This window comes from Brachyhypopomus gauderio, unplaced genomic scaffold, assembly GCF_052324685.1.
Source record: "Brachyhypopomus gauderio isolate BG-103 unplaced genomic scaffold, BGAUD_0.2 sc202, whole genome shotgun sequence".
Lineage (NCBI taxonomy): Eukaryota > Metazoa > Chordata > Actinopteri > Gymnotiformes > Hypopomidae > Brachyhypopomus > Brachyhypopomus gauderio.
Window position 1 is genome coordinate 150,132 of NW_027507023.1, and position 20,855 is coordinate 170,986.

The window sequence follows — 20,855 nt, forward strand, 5'->3', positions numbered from 1 at the left end:
TCTCTATTGCAACGCCTCATTTAAAAACCGCCGCGAAAGGGATAGTAGGTGACGTGATTAGCAACTTTGTGGCCAAGAAGCAAGAGGGATCGGGACTCGCCGCCATTGCCCGCAGGAACGCTAGGTGTCCTCCCGGAAGACGCCTCGCGTCATCGTATAAAAAACGCAACGTCGTCGCGAGTAAGGTCAAAGTGAAGAATAAAACCAAACGAAGAAGCGGTAAACGTCCTTCCTCCGACAACAAAAGAAAACTGAACATCTTCTAGAACAGCTATGGCCTTTCTGCATAGTATGTCGACCGAATGCGCCAAAACGGAACTGGATATCTTCACACTGCCTTATACTCAAACGAGTATCGAAAAGTACGCGTACGTGGAAATACCACCGCTTTCATCCGTTGCAGATGGAGGGGCGCCGATAGATTTTTACGTAGCGGGTAATAGCGACGATTACCTGGATCTCAACAACACTTTTTTATACCTAAGATGTAAAATCACAAACCCTGACGGAACCGACATAGCCGCCGACGCAAAGGTCGGCGTCGTGAACTACCCGATAGCCTCCCTTTTTTCACAAGTGGACGTTATGCTAGGAGACCGCCTCATCAGTCAGTCGAGTAATACGTACCCTTACAGAGCCGTCATGGAATGCCTCATGAATTACGGCAAGGACACGCTGGAGACTCAGTTTTCAAGCGGTATGTTTTACAAGGACACTGCGGAGCATATGGATGCTACGGACCCGGCGGGCCGGAACATGGGTCTCAGAAGCAGAGCCGCGTTTAGCGGCGAAAGTAGTCCCTTTGACCTGATCGGATACATTCACTCCGATATATTTTTTCAGGATAAATTTTTACTGAACGGAGTGGATCTGAAAATTAAATTTGTAAGGAGTAAAGACGAGTTTTGTCTGATGAAAGAAGGACAGACGGACTACGTTATAAAAATACTCACGGCTTCTCTTTTTGTGAAAAAAGTCACCGTGTCTCCCGCTGTGAAGTTGGGCCACGCGCACGCGCTTCTGAACGCCACAGCCAAGTACCCCATGGAAAGGGTGTGCATGAAGACCTTCAGTTTACCCGCGGGGAGCCGCGTATGCACCCAAGAAAATCTGTTCCTGGGCCCTCTTCCAAAAACCGTCGTTATAGGAATGGTGGATAACGACGCGTACGTAGGAGCCTACAATAAAAACCCCTTTAATTTCAAACACTATGACACGGAGTTTATCGCACTCTACGTGGACGGAACCCAACATCCCGCTAAGCCTTTTCAACCGAATTTTCAAGCCGGTAACGCCGTTCGCGAATATCACTCGCTAATTCTGGCTTCGGGAAAACACCTTAAAGATCAAGCTCTTTCCATCGGTCGTGAAGAGTACATAGGAGGCTACACATTGCTGGCTTTCAATCTATCCCCCGACGATGAAGGAGGGCAGCATCTGTCGCTGATAAAGTCCGGAAATATGAGAATGGAACTCCGGTTTAAAAATCCTCTGCCGAGGACCATAAATCTCGTTATTTACGCAACGTTCGATACCATACTGCAAATAAATAACCACCGTAACGTGCTCATCGACTACCAATAAAAACGCATGGACACCGGAGAACTTACCGAGGTGATGAGAAGCTGCCGCGCTTTGGAGAAAGTCTTTTCGGGAGTGGTTCCCTGCGACCGGCTACCTAGCATTAAGCTGAAACGCTTTCCCGCCATGTTTGTCGTAAACACGCACCCCAGTCATATGCCCGGGGAGCACTGGTTGGCCCTGTGTCTGAACGACGAAAGGTCCGGAGAATTTTTTGATTCTTACGGTAACCCTCCAGACTACGAACTCTTTCCTAAATCTATTTATTCATTTATGAAAAAGAACTGCAAAGAAATAAGACATAACTCTACACAAGTTCAGAGCTTTGATTCCGTTTGCTGCGGCCCTCACTGCGTTTTCTTTTTATGTCAAAGGGCTAAAGGAAGATCGTTTAATCAAGTTATATCGAATTATAAGGACGATGTAAAAATCAACGATAAAATGGTTGTAGCTTTTGTCAAAAAAATGTACACTAGACTGAATAAGAGATGTTCCGTTACTTGTAATCAGCGAGCGTGTTCCGGCGAAAAGTTTAAATGCTCTGTAAAAGATTAGACGGACGCCATTTTGTCTTTTAGTATTTTTTATTAATAAATTGTAATTACAATGAACAAATAAACGATACAACCGCCTATTGTTGTCTTTATGTCCTTAATCAAAATTCACCCACGCCGAAGAGTTAAAAGCATAATCAGAACTCAAGCTAGTTGAATCAGAACTAGATGAATCGGAACTAGCAGGGGCGAAACTCGTCGAGTTTTTAATGGTCGACACTTTTTGACGTACGGCGTCATTAGGAATGGTGGAATACGGTACATTTAATGTAGCTACCGCGTGTAGTATTTCATTCCAACCTAGGGGGCGTCTGTTGTCGGGTATCTTGTGGGTAGCCGTGAGGTTTTTAATCAAGTCCAGCATGTGCGAGCCTTTAATCGTTTTTCCTTGGAAAACAAGCTCTCCCTCATCATTCCACGATGCCGTTTGACCCGATTTAGCTATTTTGTCCAGAATGTAGGAGGCGTTTTTTCTGGCTCTCGCCGGTACGTTTTCGATAACCTCTTTTACCATCTCGTCCTTGGTCACGCTTAGATCTACCGGTTGATCCTGTATCTGGCTGATCGGTTCCTTGGGGAGGGATAGGGTTAATCGCGACGTTTCTTCTTCTTCGCCTCTTTTAACGACGTTTAAAAATCTTTGCAAAGCCGCGGAGTAAAGTTTAGCCTTGTCGTAGGGATTCATGTCCGTCCTAGATAAAATGTGACGCATAACCGCGTCTAAATCATTTTCAACGGTCCGTCTTATATTTTCTTTACCCGTCGACGCATTTTTAAGCATATCTAATTGATGTTGAGGAACCAAATACATCTTCTCAGCAGTCTCCATTTTTTTATCCTTTGCCCGATAGCAGGCTGCTTATAAAGGGAACGGCTACGCTGAGCAGAGGGAGAAGGAAACCTCCGTGCTGGTTAATAGCTTTTCTCTTTGTAGCTACAGAAGCTCTTTTATTCGCAAAAAGTTTTATCCACTTTTTCTGTCTTTTCAAAACATGGTACTGTTTAGCGGTCAGAGGAATGTTCCCGCGGAGCAGATTAAAAGCCAATTCGCATATAGAAAGTATGAGTTCCGGCGAAGCTTCGTGTAATATAACCTTCCTACGTCGGGGTTGTGACTTATATAAGGTTTTCAACGCGGGTAGGTTCGTCCTTAGTCGAGCCGACATTTTCTTTCCCGGCGTTATTTGAATTTTTTCTTCTTGGGGACGTACACGGCGGGGTTCTCCCAGGAAAACGCGCTTGACCTAAGACGGAGCTCCTCTGGCGTTTGAGCTTTCAAGTCTACTAATAAATAGCCGTAAGGTTTAGAGGCGGCGTCTTGAAAGCACTCTATAAAGTATTTTGAGTTTCCGGGGTACATTTGACGCGCCAGTACGCTGATCTGCGACTTGTCTCTGGGATTTTTAAATAAAACCATGTAGTTTGCATTCAGGTTGATGGTTCTACTAGTCTTACCTTGAAAGAAAAGATTTTGCACCAAATACAAAACGCTCAAGTTTCTGTGATGCGTGTATTTTGTAAACGCTTTTTCAATCTCGTCGTTTTTGCTGGCATCGTTCATGAGATCGTCCAAAATGAGAAGGTTAGTCCTATCTATAGGAAACAGTTGGTCGTCACACAGAGATTCGGGTATTCCTTGAACAAAACGAACATTTATTTTGTTCATCAAATCATCGTACAGAGGTTGCCAACATGTATAACACCAAACGATATTATCCGGGACTTTAGACATCGTTTCATTACATTTTTCCAACAACTTTTTAATAAAAAAAGATTTTCCACAGTTACTGGGTCCGCAAACTATACAAGAAAATGGTAGCTGAAACCTAGCATCAAAATGCTCCATGACCGGAGACCCAAAAATGTTAAAGCTTAATACCCGTAGGGCAGAGTCCTGAAATCGGGCAGCAAAATGCGCTTATCGTACACGATCCTGAACCTTTTCTGTTGTGTTTTGTTTTTTAGGAGGAAGCCTATTTTATCCCTGACAATCATGTTGCGGGACGTCATTATCTCTCTAGAACGGGAGGGGTTCTTAACGTGTTCGTCGACCAGTTCCGTCAAAGATTTCAGGTTGACTAGTTTATCGTTGGTGTAATTTAACGTGAGCCCCTTAACCTTCATAACGTTCTCACCCTTTAATGTACGGAAACCATACGTTTTTGGCCCTCCGCTGACAAACTCTACAATGCTATCGCCTTCAGAGAGTTCGCTGGTGAGTCCCCCCAAATAATCGCTCAACGGCGGCATCCAATCTCCGTCACGGGAGACAAACACTACCGAATCTGTGTCTGTGTAAAGAACCCTTCTTTGCAATTTGTCCATGAGCTCGTAAAGCTCCAGTCTGGCGTAGGCGGTCGTGAAAACGCCTATGAAAACGTTTGAGACGCCGGGGTCCATGCATCTGACGTCGGCCTGTCGCCACTGCACAAGCGCTACATCGTCGTTCAAGAACGACAAGTCCCTGACTTTGATGCTCGTTGAAAAAATAAACTTTAAAAACATTTCAGGCTGCGTGATCAGAGTCGTGTTCAGTCTGTCGGGCCGCTGACACATTTTTCCCCAGAGAGAATTTAGAGCTAGTTTAGCCACAGATCTCTTGGCGGGGTTATGCGTTATTTTCCCAGCGTCCAGACGAATTCCTTCATGTTCCTCGTACCCTCTCAGGTATTCCTCCTCGTCCGCCGCACATTTTACCCAGGAGGGGTACCCGCTGCTCTCCTGTTTAGTTTTCAAAAACATTTTAATGTAATCCGCAAACAGGGTGTCGGAGCGTAAGGGGAAATGCCAGACTTCAAAGATTTTCTGCACCACGTAGCCTTTTTCGAAGGCTTTGATCACTTCTTGAGTGCACCAAGTACCCGTCAGGGCTCTTTCGTCGTCGCTATGCTCGCACTCCGACAGCCGATGTAGCACGCAGGTTCTACAGAGAGGGAAGGTGAGTTTGCCGTTTACTCTGTAGGGCAGAACAGGCGCCCACAAGCCTCTGGGGGGCAGAACTTTGACTCTGACTATACCGAAATATTGTTCTATCGGTAGGAAGTCCTTGAATACAACCACGGGGTGTCCGAGGGGGTAGGTCTTTGTTTTGTTGACGAATGGGTAGAGAGATGTGAAGTCGTAGTAATCGATCCTCTCCTCGGGTTGAGCCACGTAGTGCAGATTTAACGCGTTGGTCCTCCCCCCAAACAAAGCATCGCGGGGATTTAACCTTTCTGGAAAGTCAAATGATTTCAGAAAACTTTTCACATCCTCGTCGGTCTTTTTCATCTCGCTCCACTCGTGTTCCCATATCGAGGTCACTCGCAGATCGTAAGTGTGCTTCAAGTGTTGAATTCTCGTCTTCGTTCTCTCGAGTAGACTCCCGTATGTCGTACCTTGGGTCAGAGGGTGATGCTCGTGCGAAGCGAAGCATTTATCACACCCGTGATAAAAACACCCTAAAAACTCGTACGCTCTCCGCACGCCTTTGTGCTCGCTGTATCCGTCCACGGCGTATTTACCAAATTTCACTTCCCCACCGTTCAGAGCGTGCTGAATGTTTATCTTCCGCTTTTGCGCCACATACTCCAACCATTGGATAGAAGAAGACGAAAAAGATTTCTGCCCGCTGACGTAATGATCCAACGGTGGAATGGCCAACGTGTGTGGAGAAAGAAACTTTGTTCTAAAGATTTTCATGCACACGCTGGCTATGGTGATGCAACTAAAGGGGTCGACTTGTGTGCTTTCCAAGATCTCTTCCCTGAATATCAGACAGGCTCGCCTCAAAATCTTTACGTCGTTCTTACAGTACTTGGCCATCTCTTTCTTGAATAGAAAGATTCCTCCTTTGACCCCTTCGTACCATCGGAAGAACTCCTCGCGATCTTTGGGCATCATGCTGTCGGCACCGTAGAATTCGGGAGCGGGGTAAGGCCCTACATAGTCCTGATGTTCCGGGATGTTCCAATAGTGTGGAAAGTATCCTTTAGCGTCTGACTCGAACCCCATAGCTTTAGGCATTGCGGAGAGTTTCATAGGCATGAAGCATAGGCTGTCGATAAACCTCTGATTAAACTCGGGGTCGGTAAAACACAGAATTTTGCTGCCTTGTGCTACGATGTTAGGAACTACGCCTTCTTTCACCAGGTAGTTAAGCAGGAGATAGGAATCGTATCCTCTAGCGTTGTGTGCTATGAAAATATAGTTGCTGTATGCGGGCTTGCGGAATTTTGCAAAGAATTTTTTGACGCAGTCTTCCCCGGACCACGTCCACGTTTCTCCTTTAAAATCCATGCAACATAAAAAATTTGCAACGTGCACACCCGTCGCTTGATGGCATTCTAGATCGTAGAAGATGAGTTTGTTGCTCCGCTTTTCTTTCTCTAGAGGTTCGATAAAACACTGGTGATTAAACAGTTTATCCATCTTCTCCCCACAGAGACTACAGCTTTGACCGATGCATTTATGAGACTTCTGCCCAGCGAATGATGTTTTAACCATCGTGTTACATTGTGCGCAATAGTACGCTCTTTCGCATAATGTGTACGTAATGTTTTCATTCGTCTTTTTCGACTCCTTGTGTTTGTCATAACAGTACTGAGATCTGCACAGTCTTAGACAGTCCGGGCATTGTAAGAGACTCTTCTGTTTGTGTTTGTGACATTCGGAATCGTTACAGACGCCGCACGCGTATTTACAACTGTGACTCCTGCGGTCATTGTAAGTAGCGTAGCAGTAATTGCAGAAGTAAGCCGCGCCTAGAAGTCCTTTTATGTTTTTTACACCATAGTAATGTTTATCGTGTAAAAATATGAACAAAGTCCGATCATTGGGGATTTCAGAGGTTTGAAAAAATGAATATCCTTTTTTGGAGACGGTACGGTGCAATACTACAATTTTACAGTTGAGATGACTCTCAAATCGATGTACGTCCGCAAACCCGACTTCGTCTTGGGGTCTTAATCCCGCATCTCTCTGTAACTGTTCCGCTATCCTACATATCTCAAAATGACTCCTCCCAGGATTCAACAGCTTAGCGACGCACAGCGCGAAACACAAATTATTACCCTCGTTTAGAAAAACGTATAAATGCTTGAGCTTTTTCCTTACAACTTCGGAATGGAGGAGGCCTGATAATTTTCTCCTGTCCCCACCCCCTCCCCTCGGAGCGTGCACTAATTGAATCACCAAATCAACGGCGTCGCTCATCAACACTTCATGGTTGCTCTGCATAGCTTTCTCGAGAGGTGATAGAAACGAATCTAACGCTACTCCCTCAGAGGTCACTTCAATAGGTTCTGAAATGCTCAGATTAGGTCCGTGAATTTGAAAAATCATGACGTCGTTCGGTTCTACGGCTTCGCGAGCAACGTCTACCATCTCATCTATAATCCCTAAAACGTGGTTGTGAAAATCAGAGAAACTGCTGATGTCCTCTAATGAGGAGAAATTTACTTTCCTTCTAATTTCTGTGTTATTGAACTTTTCCCTCTTTTTAATTCTAATGCTCGGGTCTGTAGCCGCTCCACAGCCTACTTGTTCGGCGTCAATATTGATCATGGGGTGAGAATAATTTGGTCTCTCCTCATCAATTTCAATCGGTACGTTATTTTGATTATCAGAGGTTTGGCTATTTAATTCTCTAAGATATTGCTCTAGTTCTTGGAAACAATCGTATTGTTCTGGTTGTGTAATCTCGGTTCTGGCTTCGGGGCTCTGAGCATTGTAATCGATAGGTATTGCCAATCCTTCATTCAGAGAATTTACGGCTTGTAAAACGTGAGTATTTACTGTAGCATTTAAATCTCTAAGATATTGCTCTAGTTCTTGGAAACAATCGTATTGTTGTTCTGGTTGTGTAATCTCGGTTCTGGCATCGGGGCTCTGAGCATTGTAATCGATAGGTATTGCCAATCCTTCATTCAGAGAATTTACGGCTTGTAAAACGTGAGTATTTACTGTAGCATTTAAATCTCTAAGATATTGCTCTAGTTCTTGGAAACAATCGTATTGTTGTTCTGGTTGTGTAATCTCGGTTCTGGCATCGGGGCTCTGAGCATTGTAATCGATAGGTATTGCCAATCCTTCATTCAGAGAATTTACGGCTTGTAAAACGTGAGGGTTCGTCGCGTCTTCAGGCAGGTTGTGATTTATTTCTGTAAGACAATGAATGAAGTCGTGTAAATCATAAATGCTTTATTAGACACGTTGGTTATATATCATGAGTGAACTCGTGTAAATGCTTTATTAGACACGTTGTTATATATCATGAGTGAACTCGTGTAAATGCTTTATTAGACACGTTGTTATATATCATGAGTGAACTCGTGTAAATGCTTTATTAGACATGTTGTTATATATCATGTCGTTATGTTTCATGAGTGAACTCGTGTAAATGCTTTATTAGACACATTGGTTCATGAAAGGGGCTCTCTGACGCTAATAACGGCTTCGTTCATAAGCAAATTAGCTGAGCTTAACACTGCGTACGCGGCAGAATTCACTTGGCTCTGCGTACCGTGGATACGCGCGACTTTCAGATGTTCAGCGGCTGCAAGAGCGTCTCTTGCCCTTCGAATGAGATCAGCAGTCATGAGGTCCTCCTCCTCCATGACATATCGATTCGGCTCATGTTCCTGAAGATGACCCGCTCCGTCTTCCTGATTTGAAGTTGCGCTGGCGGCTAAAGTACAGATGAGTAAACAATCTTACTATCGAATTGTGAAATCATTTTTTCACATCATCATGTTCGGTAAAACATTCAAAAAACGTACGTGACGGAGGAGGTCCTCTGAGCGGTGAAGCATGTTCCCCACTGTCGAAACGCAAAGAACTGGCTTCAGACAGCGTTTCCCAAGCGTTCGGACCCTGTTCAGTAATTACTGACTGAGATTCTAACGCTGGAGCGGGCTCCCAGTCGTTCATCGCTTGATTAATGATGTCATCATCTTTGAAAAAATTTAGACAAATGAGAATAATTTAGTCAAATGAGAATAATAATGATTCAAAATAATAATATTAAAATAAAACATACCCGGAGATGCACGAAAAGGATGTACAATCGCTATATGTTCGACGTCCAGATCAGTATATAATGAAATCTCTTGGTATTCAAATTCATCTTCATTATCTAGATATTATGAACAATAGACATATATTATTTCGGTAGGAAATTATCTGAAAAACATTTCAAAACCTGAAATCTTTTTTTATAAAATCATTACATTAAATGGTCGCTAGATGGCAGTGTAGGATAACTAATGGAAGAATGATAGAAGTTTTCTGTGAAAACCGTTCTCAGAAATCTTTTTATGAAATCAATACATTAAATGTCCGCTAGAAGGCAGTGTAGGATAACTAACGAAAGTTTTCTGTGAAAACCGAGGTTCATTCAATATGCTCTTTGAACTCCTACAATGCATGGAAGACAGTTTTAAATGTAACGTTCAATCAATATGCAATTTTAACTTATTGTGTTACCTTATTATACATATAATTATACATATTATTGTGTTAACTTATTATACATCATTTGTGAAATATAGTATAAATGTTTAAATGAGTACATTTAAGGTTTAGCTACGTTTTATTACTTTCATAATAATACTATAGTAATTTAATACATTCAAAATAACTCCAAAGTCTTACCTCCTGCTCGAGACGCGTTCATATTAAATGTCGGCTTGCTTGCTTGGACGGGTCCTGGTCACGGAGTGAAACATCTAACTTCCTACGATGCTAGAAGCACCTTTTTGTACATTTCTTTAACGTGGGGGAGATGTATTTTGATATATTACTCTGTGTGTGTCTGTGTGTGTGTGTGTGTGTGTGTATGCATGCGTGTGTGTGTGTGTGTGTGTGTGTGTGTGTGTGTGTGTGTGTGTATGCATGTATGCATGTATGTGAGTGTGTGTGTGTGTGTGTGTGTGTGTGTGTGTGTGTGTGTGTGTGTGTGCATGTGTATGGGAGACCTGGGTATATGCTCTGTAATCAGTGACAGGGGGTTAATTCATTGGAGAAAGGCGCCAAGGTCATATAGAGAATGTGTGCCTGAGACACCGAGGACCCTCAGAGTTACAGCTTTAAGTCAGTATGAGGCCTCTCTCAGGAAAAAATGGTTTGTATGGACAATACCACCATAGACTGCATGGTGACTCCTCAAGGAAACGTTCCCCCTCTCTCCCTTTAAATGCTCGTGCGCTAAACACGCACCCCGGATTGGTCTGTTGAGATTGCCTCCTCATTGGTTCATCAGAGTTTTGTTAACTGTTTGAAGTTACTCAAAGTAAGCATATTTGTGTGCGCATGCGCGGTTCTGTGTGTGTGTGTGTGTGTGTGTGTGTGTGTGTGTGTGTGTGTGTGTGTGTGTGTGTGTGTGTGTGTGTGTGTGTGTGTGCTGTTCAGGGGAGTGGGTGTGTGTGACTAGGGGGTGTGTGTGTGTGTGTGTGTGTGTGTGCGCTGTTCTGTTCAGGGGGTGGGTGTGTGTGACTAGGGGTGTGTGCGCTGTTCAGGGGAGTGTGTGTGTCTGAGATCCTCCTGTTCAGGGGAGTGGGTGTGTGTGTGTGTGTGTGTGAGACTACAGGTGTGTGTGTGTGTCTGAGATCCCTATCTTTTAGCGCTGGTCTGTGTGACTAGGGTTTGTGCACGTGTTTGTGCATGTGTTTGTTTATGTATGTGTGTGTGTGTGTGTGTGTGTCGCAGGTGTCTAGGGTTATACGGCTCCGGTGAGTCACCATCAAAGAAGATCAAAATAATGATTTAAATAACCTTATCAAGCAAAATTTCAAAGCACAACTTAATACTCAGCTATATTTATCGGCAAAACCCGATGATTTAGGCGCAAACAGTAAGATTGAGAAATGTGTAGAAGAGATAAAACATTGGATGGCATGTAACTTTCTAGCACTAAATGCCGATAAAACAGAATTGATAATAGTTGGGTCTAGGGCTGCGAGAGACAAGATACATAATGCAGCATTGAATCTACATTCTTTTACTATAACCCCCAGCGCAGAGGTAAAGAACTTGGGCGTCACAATAGACCCAGATCTCTCGTTCGATACACATATTAATAATATAACTAGGGTAGCGTTCTTTCACTTGCGCAACATTGCCAAAATTAGAAACATATTAAATATTAGTGATGCAGAAAAACTAATCCATGCATTCATATCCTCTCGTTTAGATTATTGCAACAGTCTCCTAGCTGGATGTTCTGGTAAATCGATAAACAAACTCCAGCTGGTTCAGAACGCAGCAGCACGAGTTTTAACAAAAACTAAAAAGTTTGATCACATTAGTCCCGTACTATCGTCATTACACTGGCTGCCAATTAGATTCCGTATTGACTATAAAATACTTTTATTAACATATAAAACGCTGCATGGCTTAGCTCCAGACTATCTTAGTGAACTTATTGAACAATATAACCCAGCGCGTTCACTTCGCTCGCAGGACGCAGGGTTATTAACTGTTCCTAGGATCAAAAAGATCACAGCAGGTGGAAGAGCCTTTTCTTTTAAAGCTCCACAATTGTGGAATAATCTTCCTGCCTCTATTCGGGACTCAGACACAGTCTCAATGTTTAAAACTCGATTAAAGACTCATCTGTTTAGTTTGGCCTTTGATTAATCTGTTACATATTTACTACATCTCGTATCTTTTCTCCGAGGTTCACCTGGAGAGTAACATTGCAGTCGGAGCCTACAATACCAGCATCGCTGCTCCGACACGGAATGAAAGCCTGGCGTTCATCAACAGACATTTACAGTGACAATATCATAACCCAGAACTTTCATTTTTACCTTTACTTAGTCTGATTGTGTGATTTGTGTGTGACTTGTGTATTTGTCTGTATTTTGTGTAATCTGTGTGTTAACGGGCCGCCCAATGGAGGATGGGTTCCCTTTTGAGTCTTGGTTCTCCCGAGGTTTCTTCCTATTCCCCACTATCTTAGGGAGTTTTTCCTCGCCACTGTCGCCCTTGGCTTGCTCATTAGGGTTCTGGACCCGTAGTATTGTTAACCTTTTAAATCCTGTAAGGCGCTTTGTGACAACATGTGTTGTGAAAAGCGCTATACAAATAAACTTTGATTGATTGATTGATTGAATACTCTTTGGTCGTCTTGACGTGATTAATGTGATGATGATGTCATGAGTTGGGGTGGGGTGGAGGGGCAGAGGGGGAGGAGGGGGAGGGGGTGGGGAGGGGTGGGGGGGGGGTGGAGGGGGGGGGGGGGGTGGTCAACTAGAGGTCAAAGTCGTAAATCACTTTTTTTGGAATATGCCGTCCTATAATCTCTCTCCTGTGCAATCATTTGGTTGCCCTTCTTTATCAGACTGCACACTATTCTCAGCTAGATATTCCTGCTGTACCCCCAGTCCAAAGCTGCACAGACACCGAGCAGCGAGTTACCTAGCATGTCAGTTTGTATGTCACATGTATGTTCATCCATATGTAGCCACCATTAAAACAGTGCTAAATGTGTCCCTACTTTTAGGGTGTGAAGCCAGGACCCGTTGGAGAAATGGAGGTTCGAAAACCAAGGAATTCAACTGCTGACTGTGTGAGGTTATATATATATATATATATATATATATATATATATATATATATATATATATATATATATAAGTTATCTTTTAAACCTTATATTCAACATCTATTTAAAAAGCTTAGACTTTTGTTAGGTTTTTATTATAGAAATAAATCTTGTTTTTCTTTTATTGTAAAAAAGAAGTTAGTTGAAGCAACGTTCATGCCTGTATTAGATTATGGAGATATTTTGTATATGAATGCTCCTGTGCACTGTTTGAGCATACTGGACAGTGTGTATCATAGTGCTTTGCGATTTATAACAAACTGTCGACCTCTTACTCATCATTGTTTGTTATACACAAAAGTGAATTGGACTTTGTTGCAGGCACGACGTTTTGCACATTGGTATGTTTTTATTTACAAAGCACTAATTGGGAATTTGCCTAATTATTTATGTTGTCTTCTGAATAGAAGGCAAAGTCTGCTCAGTCTTCGTTCGAGTGAGTTTTTGCAACTTGCTGTTCCTAGAGCTCGAACAGAGCTAGGAAAGACTGCTTTTAGTTTTGCTGCTCCATACACATGGAACCGGTTACAGGCTGATATAAAAATCAAGGACCTTGTTTCTTTGAACAGATTTAAGACTCTGATAAAATCAGTCAGGTCCAGATCATCTGTGTGTGCGTGTTTTAATAAATTTTATGTGAGATTTTGAATGTATCTTGAATGTTGTAATTTGTGCTGCTGCTCGGTCTCTCTTGGCCAGGTCTTTCTTGTAAAAGGGATCTTGTATCTCAAGGGACTAACCTGGTTAAATAAAGGCAAATAAAAAAATAAAAAAATATTACCTTTGATCCATGTGATGTGTAATGAAGTTTAGATTATATTGTGGCAGTAATTTGATTTAATGGTTATACACGTTTTTGCTTTTAATATTTTTCAGAAGTTCACATTATAAAGCGTTTGGATGGAGAAATGCCCAATGTTGCCATGCTAAGAGTGTCAGAGGTCTATAAGAAGTTTTAGTCCTGTAATTGCCCCTCTGGTTACAACAATGGGCATGTGAACTGCAGTCCCATTAGTTGAATGTGCTTTTGGGCCTGTAGAGGCAGGGAGTGTGGTTTCATTCCATCATAAGCCAGCAGCAGTGAGAGAAATTGTGAACATCCCAGGTGCCCCCACTGAAGCACCCCTTGCTATCCAAAACTATAGGCTGGGACGATGAGAATGTGCGTATGTTTTGTGAGAAGAGGAAGAAGTGCATGTTAAGTCCCTGGAAGTGTGATTGAGCATGGGCCAGAGGATTGAAGCTGCAACACAGGAGCAGAGTTGATGTGAAGAATGGCATGGTCTGAGAAAGATGAGAGTAACATGTACAGCAGGCATGTGAAACATAGGGCCCGCGGGCCGGACCCGTCCCGTTGGATTATTTAATACGGCCCGGCATAAATTTCTGAGTATGTCAAAAAATGAAGCAAGTCTCTAGCTCATTTCTATCAAAAGTTGTGATTTTTAAAAAATGAATACAAATCAAATGCTCTCTCTGGTCGCTAGAGGGCAGTAAATGACAGCATGCAGCACTGACACGAGTTAAAGCTTCAGTCAAAGGATGCAATTCCGCTATGAAGCGATTCTGCTATGAAGGATAAATTTGGGTCCGTGGAAATGAATACGTTTTATCAATATCTCGTGCCAGGTTACCCCAAATTAACAGCCATGGCTGCATAAGTTCTATCCATGTTTGGGACTACTTATCTTTGTGAACAGGTGTTCTCTGTAATGAACAATAATAAAACAAAGCAGCGCTCAAGGTTAACAAATAAACACTTGAATGACATTGTTAAATGTGCTGCTACTCAGGATTTGACACCTAATATCGATGCACTTGTGAAGGCAAAAAGATGCCAAGTTACAGGAGCCAGCAGCAGCAAGTAGACTGCAGGAATGCAGTGAGAGAGAGAGAAAAAAAGTGTGATGACACGAAATTTGTTTGCACTCATGAATACAGATCATTAAAAATAAGATTCATCTGGTTTCATATTAAAGATAATTAATATTGTGCAGTATGTTCTCAGCTTCAGTAGGCCCAGCCTAGTAGTTTGATCTGATGTAGTCTAATTTTATTACCCATGCACTGCTATAACTTTTATTTGTATTTATTTTTTTATTTATTTCAAAGCAGTATGACTATTAAGGCGAAAATATTTTTTTCATAGCTCCCACTTGATTTTGTTAATGTGGTGAGTTGCTTCAGGTATAAAACTGCATTCACTCAACTGTTAAAATAAACCAGTTGTTAACACATTCACCGTCAAACATGAAAATCTTTTTTTTTTCATTGTTTTAATGTGTTGTGCTTAGAAAAGATCCCTTTTCATCCATGATTATAATATGTAGGGTAGGCTAAAAATGTAGGCTGAATGATAAAGCATAGTACTGAAAAATAAAGCTAAATATTTGGAGTTGATTTGTAGTTACTGATCCGGCTCACCTGAGAACAGAAGGTCTGGATCCGGCCCCACAGCCAAACTGAGTTTGACATGCCTGATCTACACGTTTCCATGAGGCAAACCATGTTCGAGGACATACTTCTGCAGAGAATTTGGCAGAGAGAATCTACAGGGGAACTGTCCAGACCAAGGACATGAGGGGAGGAATTCATATGGAGCCAGTTGCAGTTCAAGAGTACTGCATTCTGAAAAATGTGAATTATTCACCATGTGGGTTTGTCATTCACCCTGATGCTCCATGGCTGGGTTGTTCCCCTGATGGAGTAATCTTCGATCCCTCTGAGAATCCACCATTTGGACTCTTAGAAGTCAAATGCCCCAACATTCAGAGTTATGTGGACTGCCCCTATCTGAAAATGTCAAGCAGTGCTTTGAAACTTCGGAGGCAACACAAGTACTGCTGGCAAGTTCAGGGACAGATCCTCTTGACTGGTTTAGAATGGTGTGATTTTGTTGTGTGTGCTCAGGAGGACACACTAGTTGAGCGAGTTTACAAAAATCAAGAAGTGATGCACACCATTAGAGAAAAAGCGGATCATTTTTTCTTTTACCATTACATACAAAAGTGTTTGCAGTAAAACATAAATACAATGATTACCTGTATAGTGTCAGATTAATTATCTGTTGTTCATTAAGAAGTGATTTGTTTGTTTTTTCTGTCAATGGATTAATTCCACTGTTTTTATGTCTTCCTTTAAGTGCAGACATAAAAAAAATATGAGAAGGATTTTTGATTCTCCAAGCCAAGGTTTATTACAGCAGGTTATTAAGACCAGTAATAATAAAGCATCAAAACATATTTACATATTTTCGATATTTAAATGCATACATTCTAAAATTTGCTCCATGTCTTTACAAGTGGTCCATTCTGATAGTTCACAAGCAGACAAGATACAGTAAATAGCTGATTTATGCTGCCTGAAATAGACATGGGGATGACGGTGTCAAACAATTTGTGCTCCTTTACTTGTCGGATGCACCGTTCAACATGTACCCTGAGCCTGGCTACGGACTGTGTGTGTTTTACGTCATGTGCAGACATTCGTGTGCACCTTTTCAGGAAAACTGGCCTGTGGATCTTACATGGTACAAGATCGTCTACCAGGAAGCCCTTATCCACCATTATTGCCATGTCATGGGTAAGTAGAGGAATAATTCCTGACTGTCTGAACATCTCCCTGTCACTAATAGACCCAGCATAGAGTCCAGACACAAAGGTTATGGCACTATGGGGTGCCATTCCAATTAAGAAAGTAGGTTTGGAGTTGGTGACCCGTATCATCTGATGTGTTGCAGGTTCAATCAGTTCCCAGAAGGCCATCAGGTGGTTGTAGGTTGCAAACCTGCAAAGACAGTAGATGGATTATTAAGATACACTGATCAAAAACGAATCAGTCATATCCAGTATTTTTGTTCAGAAGCTCATCTTTTTAGATCATTTTAACTCTATTGTGCACACATTCCAGGCGGACATTTTAAAAATTCCTCAGATTCCCGACATAGTCCACTATAAAACTAGATATCTCAGGTTGTACATATAGGGAAATGATAATTCATGGCTCAAACTGAAGTAGACAGTTGGGGGAACATATTGATTCACTTCAATACCATATTCCTTGGTTTGTTTTATTTTAGAACCTCTATTACAGATGCTAATATGCCAGGAATGTCAGACAGGGTTCCCACACCTTGGTTAACATAAAATTCAAGGACCTTTCAATGACTTTCCAGGACCAACTTCCTCAAATTCAAGGACAGCACCTGCCAGCATTTACCTACTCTTACCCCTGAATATGTTATCAAAAAACGATGTTAATACAACGCAAATTCAAAAGACTGAATGTCATTTCAAGCCATGCATCCTGAAATTTTCTGTGCATGACTGGCAATTTAGCAATGCACATCTGAGATGACGACATTCACGTAAAATGGCTATAGTTGTTGAAGGATCAACAACTACCTACAGGAAACACTTGCTTTCGGTGCTGAACAAACAAACAAATTTCTCTACAGGAGAATGACCAAACTTTGCCAAGTAAAAGTCAGCATAGGCCCTGTAGAATCAATGTAATTTTAAATGAACTTGTGCTGGCAAAATAATGACACGTTGACAGTAGACAAATAATAATAATAATAACAATAATACACATATGCATATACACATACAGTACATACATAAAACAGAGGAGCAAAGCCATATAATGAGATTAGAACTATAGATTTCTAGAGAAATCTGGCGTGAGATGATTCTAGCATAGTTTTTAAATCTACTTAATAAAGAATAATATTCATTCATAAAGAGAACAGCCTTTTAACCACTCCACTTATGGTAGTGAATTTATGGAATCAGAGAAATTCGAACTGAAGTATAATGGTATCAAAAGAAAGAAGTTTGAGATTAATCCAGTTTCTAGTGTCCATGCAAAAACTTTGTAAATATTGAGATGGAAAAACATATGCTCCTGGGATTCATCTTCTGACTTAAAAAAGGTCCATTAATCCACATCAAGTTTAACTCTTCTTTCAAGAAACATGGCTACAGGATATATCTTATTTATTATTTTGAAATGAGTCTCTTTTACTTTAGAAGACATGAGCCATTTGACAAGCCTTTGTGGTTTTATAATTTTTATTAGGATGTTTCTTGAAAGAATATCTATTATATCTTTTGTCTCATACCATCAGTGATAATCTTGTTATTACACTTGAACTCAACAGTCATTCACTTTTAACATGGGCATCGAAACAGTCAACTCTGAATATAAAATGTTAAAGGAATCACTTTGCAGACTTTCTTTAAATCTTTATAACAACTCATATCAGATCATATTTTTTCAACAAAGGATGAGAAATTTAAAACATCATGGCAATCTTTTTCATAGCAATCTTTTGTAAATATTGACTTCCTTACCAACTGTGCCCTATTATTCTGTGACCGCGGTCTTCATCCATGTGAAATTTCAAACCCTCTAAAATATTCAAGGACCGTCAAGGACGGCTGTCTTTTATGCCTGTTTTCAAAAACTTTCCAGGGCCTTGAACTTATTTTTTCAGATTCACAAACTTTCAAGGATTTCAAGGACCCGTGGGAACCCTGTAGGCCTATGATATGATATTTATGTCCAATATAGTCCGACAGGCTATGCCAAGCTACCGTAGCCAACTCCGGTAGCATCCGACACGATACAGAGTACTCCAGCACTCAAAAGCTCCAATACTGTCTATAATCTAATGTTTAGTATTAGAATATATATTTTGTACAATATCGCTTATGAAAAATTATCAATTTTTACTCACGTGTACACTGAGTCGCGTCGTAGCGGGTGTACGGTCTCACTTCCGGGTTGGCGAAAATGCCGAAAATTGCTCATATATTCCATAAAAAGTTATCGGTTTATGTTCAAAAGTATCCACAATCAGAATAAAAACGAACAAAATAATCCACGACTGCTTCAGTTTCGCCGAATAGTGCGTTCTGGGGAGCTTGGCTTAGGTTAGCAAAGGTTAGCGGTTAGCTTATGTTGCTATGCTAGCGGACCCACATTGGAAATGAAGCGCGACTTTCCGAGGGCTCAATAAAAAAATATAATTGAGCAATCATGGCAAATGAGGGCTGGTTAGCTTCAGAAGGAAGTAAACTATTGGTTAGAAGAGCTTCCAATCACTTGTAAGGCTCCGGCTTGTCTCTGTGGACTGATCAAGTTGGTGCACTTGCAGTCAACACGAGCGAGTGTGGCCAGGGTTGGCAGGTCGTGCATAAATATCCCGGCCAAAGTCAGTGTAAAATGCGCCCGTCAGAAGCCAAAAGTAGCCCAAAGTGTTAGAGTGTTAAAATTGAGACTATTTAAGGATTATATCGCCATCGATTGTTATTGTTGACTTGTAACTCCCGCGGTGGGCCAAGTGAAAAGTAGCCCAAAAACGAAAAACTTTGAAGGAGTTTCAAACAAGCCCAATTTGGAGTGAAAACCGCGAATCTGGCAACCAGGTTTAGATGGTATGTGCAGTATATAAAGAGCTGCAAATTCATATATGTCTCGAGGACGGTATGCCAAAAAGTATATTAACCTAAATATATTTTAGGAAACAGAATAGTCCTATATTACATATATTCTAGTTCTACATTAACTGTTCAAACATTATTCCATTTTTCCCTGTGCAAAAATAAGATTTCGCTACCACAATGCATTACTATTTTGCATAAACCAATCAGCTTCAAGTCGGCATATGACGCCCGCTGACGTTTCTAGGAAGTAAACAGGAAACTAACGAGCTAACTGTGAATGTCTTTGGACTGGCTTGATCAAATTTGACAATTAAGCCATCTTTATTTAGTTATATTGTGCTGCATCTAATAAAGTATGGTTAGCAAACGCTTCCTTGTATCCATGTTAACGTTAGTGATTGTATCAATAAATTTACCTTGACAGACCACAAGCTATTACTTACTATTGAGATGTTTGTTTTAGCTAGCTAACTATGAAGCTGCTGTGTAAGTAGCATATCATTACATTTTTATTTTTATTCATCTTCCCCCCTGCACAGTGTCAATGAAAAACAAGGTGACAGGAGAGGTCCGCGTGAGGGCAGTTTGTCATAGGTCTATGAGGAAAAGTGAAAAGCCACATGACTTGAGAGTAGGATCAATGGTTACACACACACACACACAAGTGTTTGTGTATATATGTATGTATGTATGTATGTACAAACATGCACTAATCAGTCATAACAATTACTGTTTTTTCGCAAGATATTTAAATATGGCAGTCTGAACTAAAGAAGCAAAAGCAGCCTTAATCCTGTGGTCTTTGCTGAATAAGACTTCCAGGGACTTCACATACAGTTGTTCCTGTTCTGGCAAAACAAAATATCCTGTTCTCACTCAACAAAATATTGGGCGCAGTGGGGGGGCGCAAAATTATTCTCATCTATTAATGGGGGGCACGGCAGAAAACGTTTGGGAACCACTCCTTTAATGTATAAGTGTATAGAAGTGTATAACCACTACATCAGATTACTGCCATAATATAAGCAAAGCTGATTAAATATTGAAGGTGTGGTCATCTCCAATCACACCCTTCACTAATCACATTGACTAAATCTATAGCATCAATAAAACATGGTATTTGGTGCCCAAGCTTTTGCATGTGCCTACATATTTTATCTCTCTACCTTCAGTGAATTAAAGTGGATGTGTACAGTCAACTAATTTGGGAAACTTTACCTGACTTATTTATTTTTGCTCAATTACTGCTGTTCAATAAAATGTTAACAGATATTTTAATATATTTTTTCTCCTTAGATGGTGTTAAAACACTCGAGCCCTGTCATTTTGGTGAGCACCCATTGCTCCTGTGTGGCAGGATGTGCCCTGTGCAATCATTTGGTTGCCCTTCTTTATCAGACTGCACACTATTCTCAGCTAGATATTCCTGCTGTACCCCCAGTCCAAAGCTGCACAGACACCGAGCAGCGAGTTACCTAGCATGTCAGTTTGTATGTCACATGTATGTTCATCCATATGTAGCCACCATTAAAACAGTGCTAAATGTGTCCCTACTTTTAGGGTGTGAAGCCAGGACCCGTTGGAGAAATGGAGGTTCGAAAACCAAGGAATTCAACTGCTGACTGTGTGAGGTTATATATATATATATATATATATATATATATATATATATATATATATATATAT

General features: G+C 41.3%; 1 protein-coding gene across 1 annotated transcript; it reads left to right on the forward strand.

Moving 5' to 3' along the window:
- Nucleotides 1-291: 291 nt before the first annotated feature.
- Nucleotides 292-1,584, forward strand: LOC143502712 (uncharacterized protein F54H12.2-like). The gene has a single exon (XM_076995379.1). It carries the CDS (start codon nucleotides 292-294, stop codon nucleotides 1,582-1,584), a length of 1,293 nt encoding a protein of 430 aa, XP_076851494.1.
- Nucleotides 1,585-20,855: the final 19,271 nt, after the last annotated feature.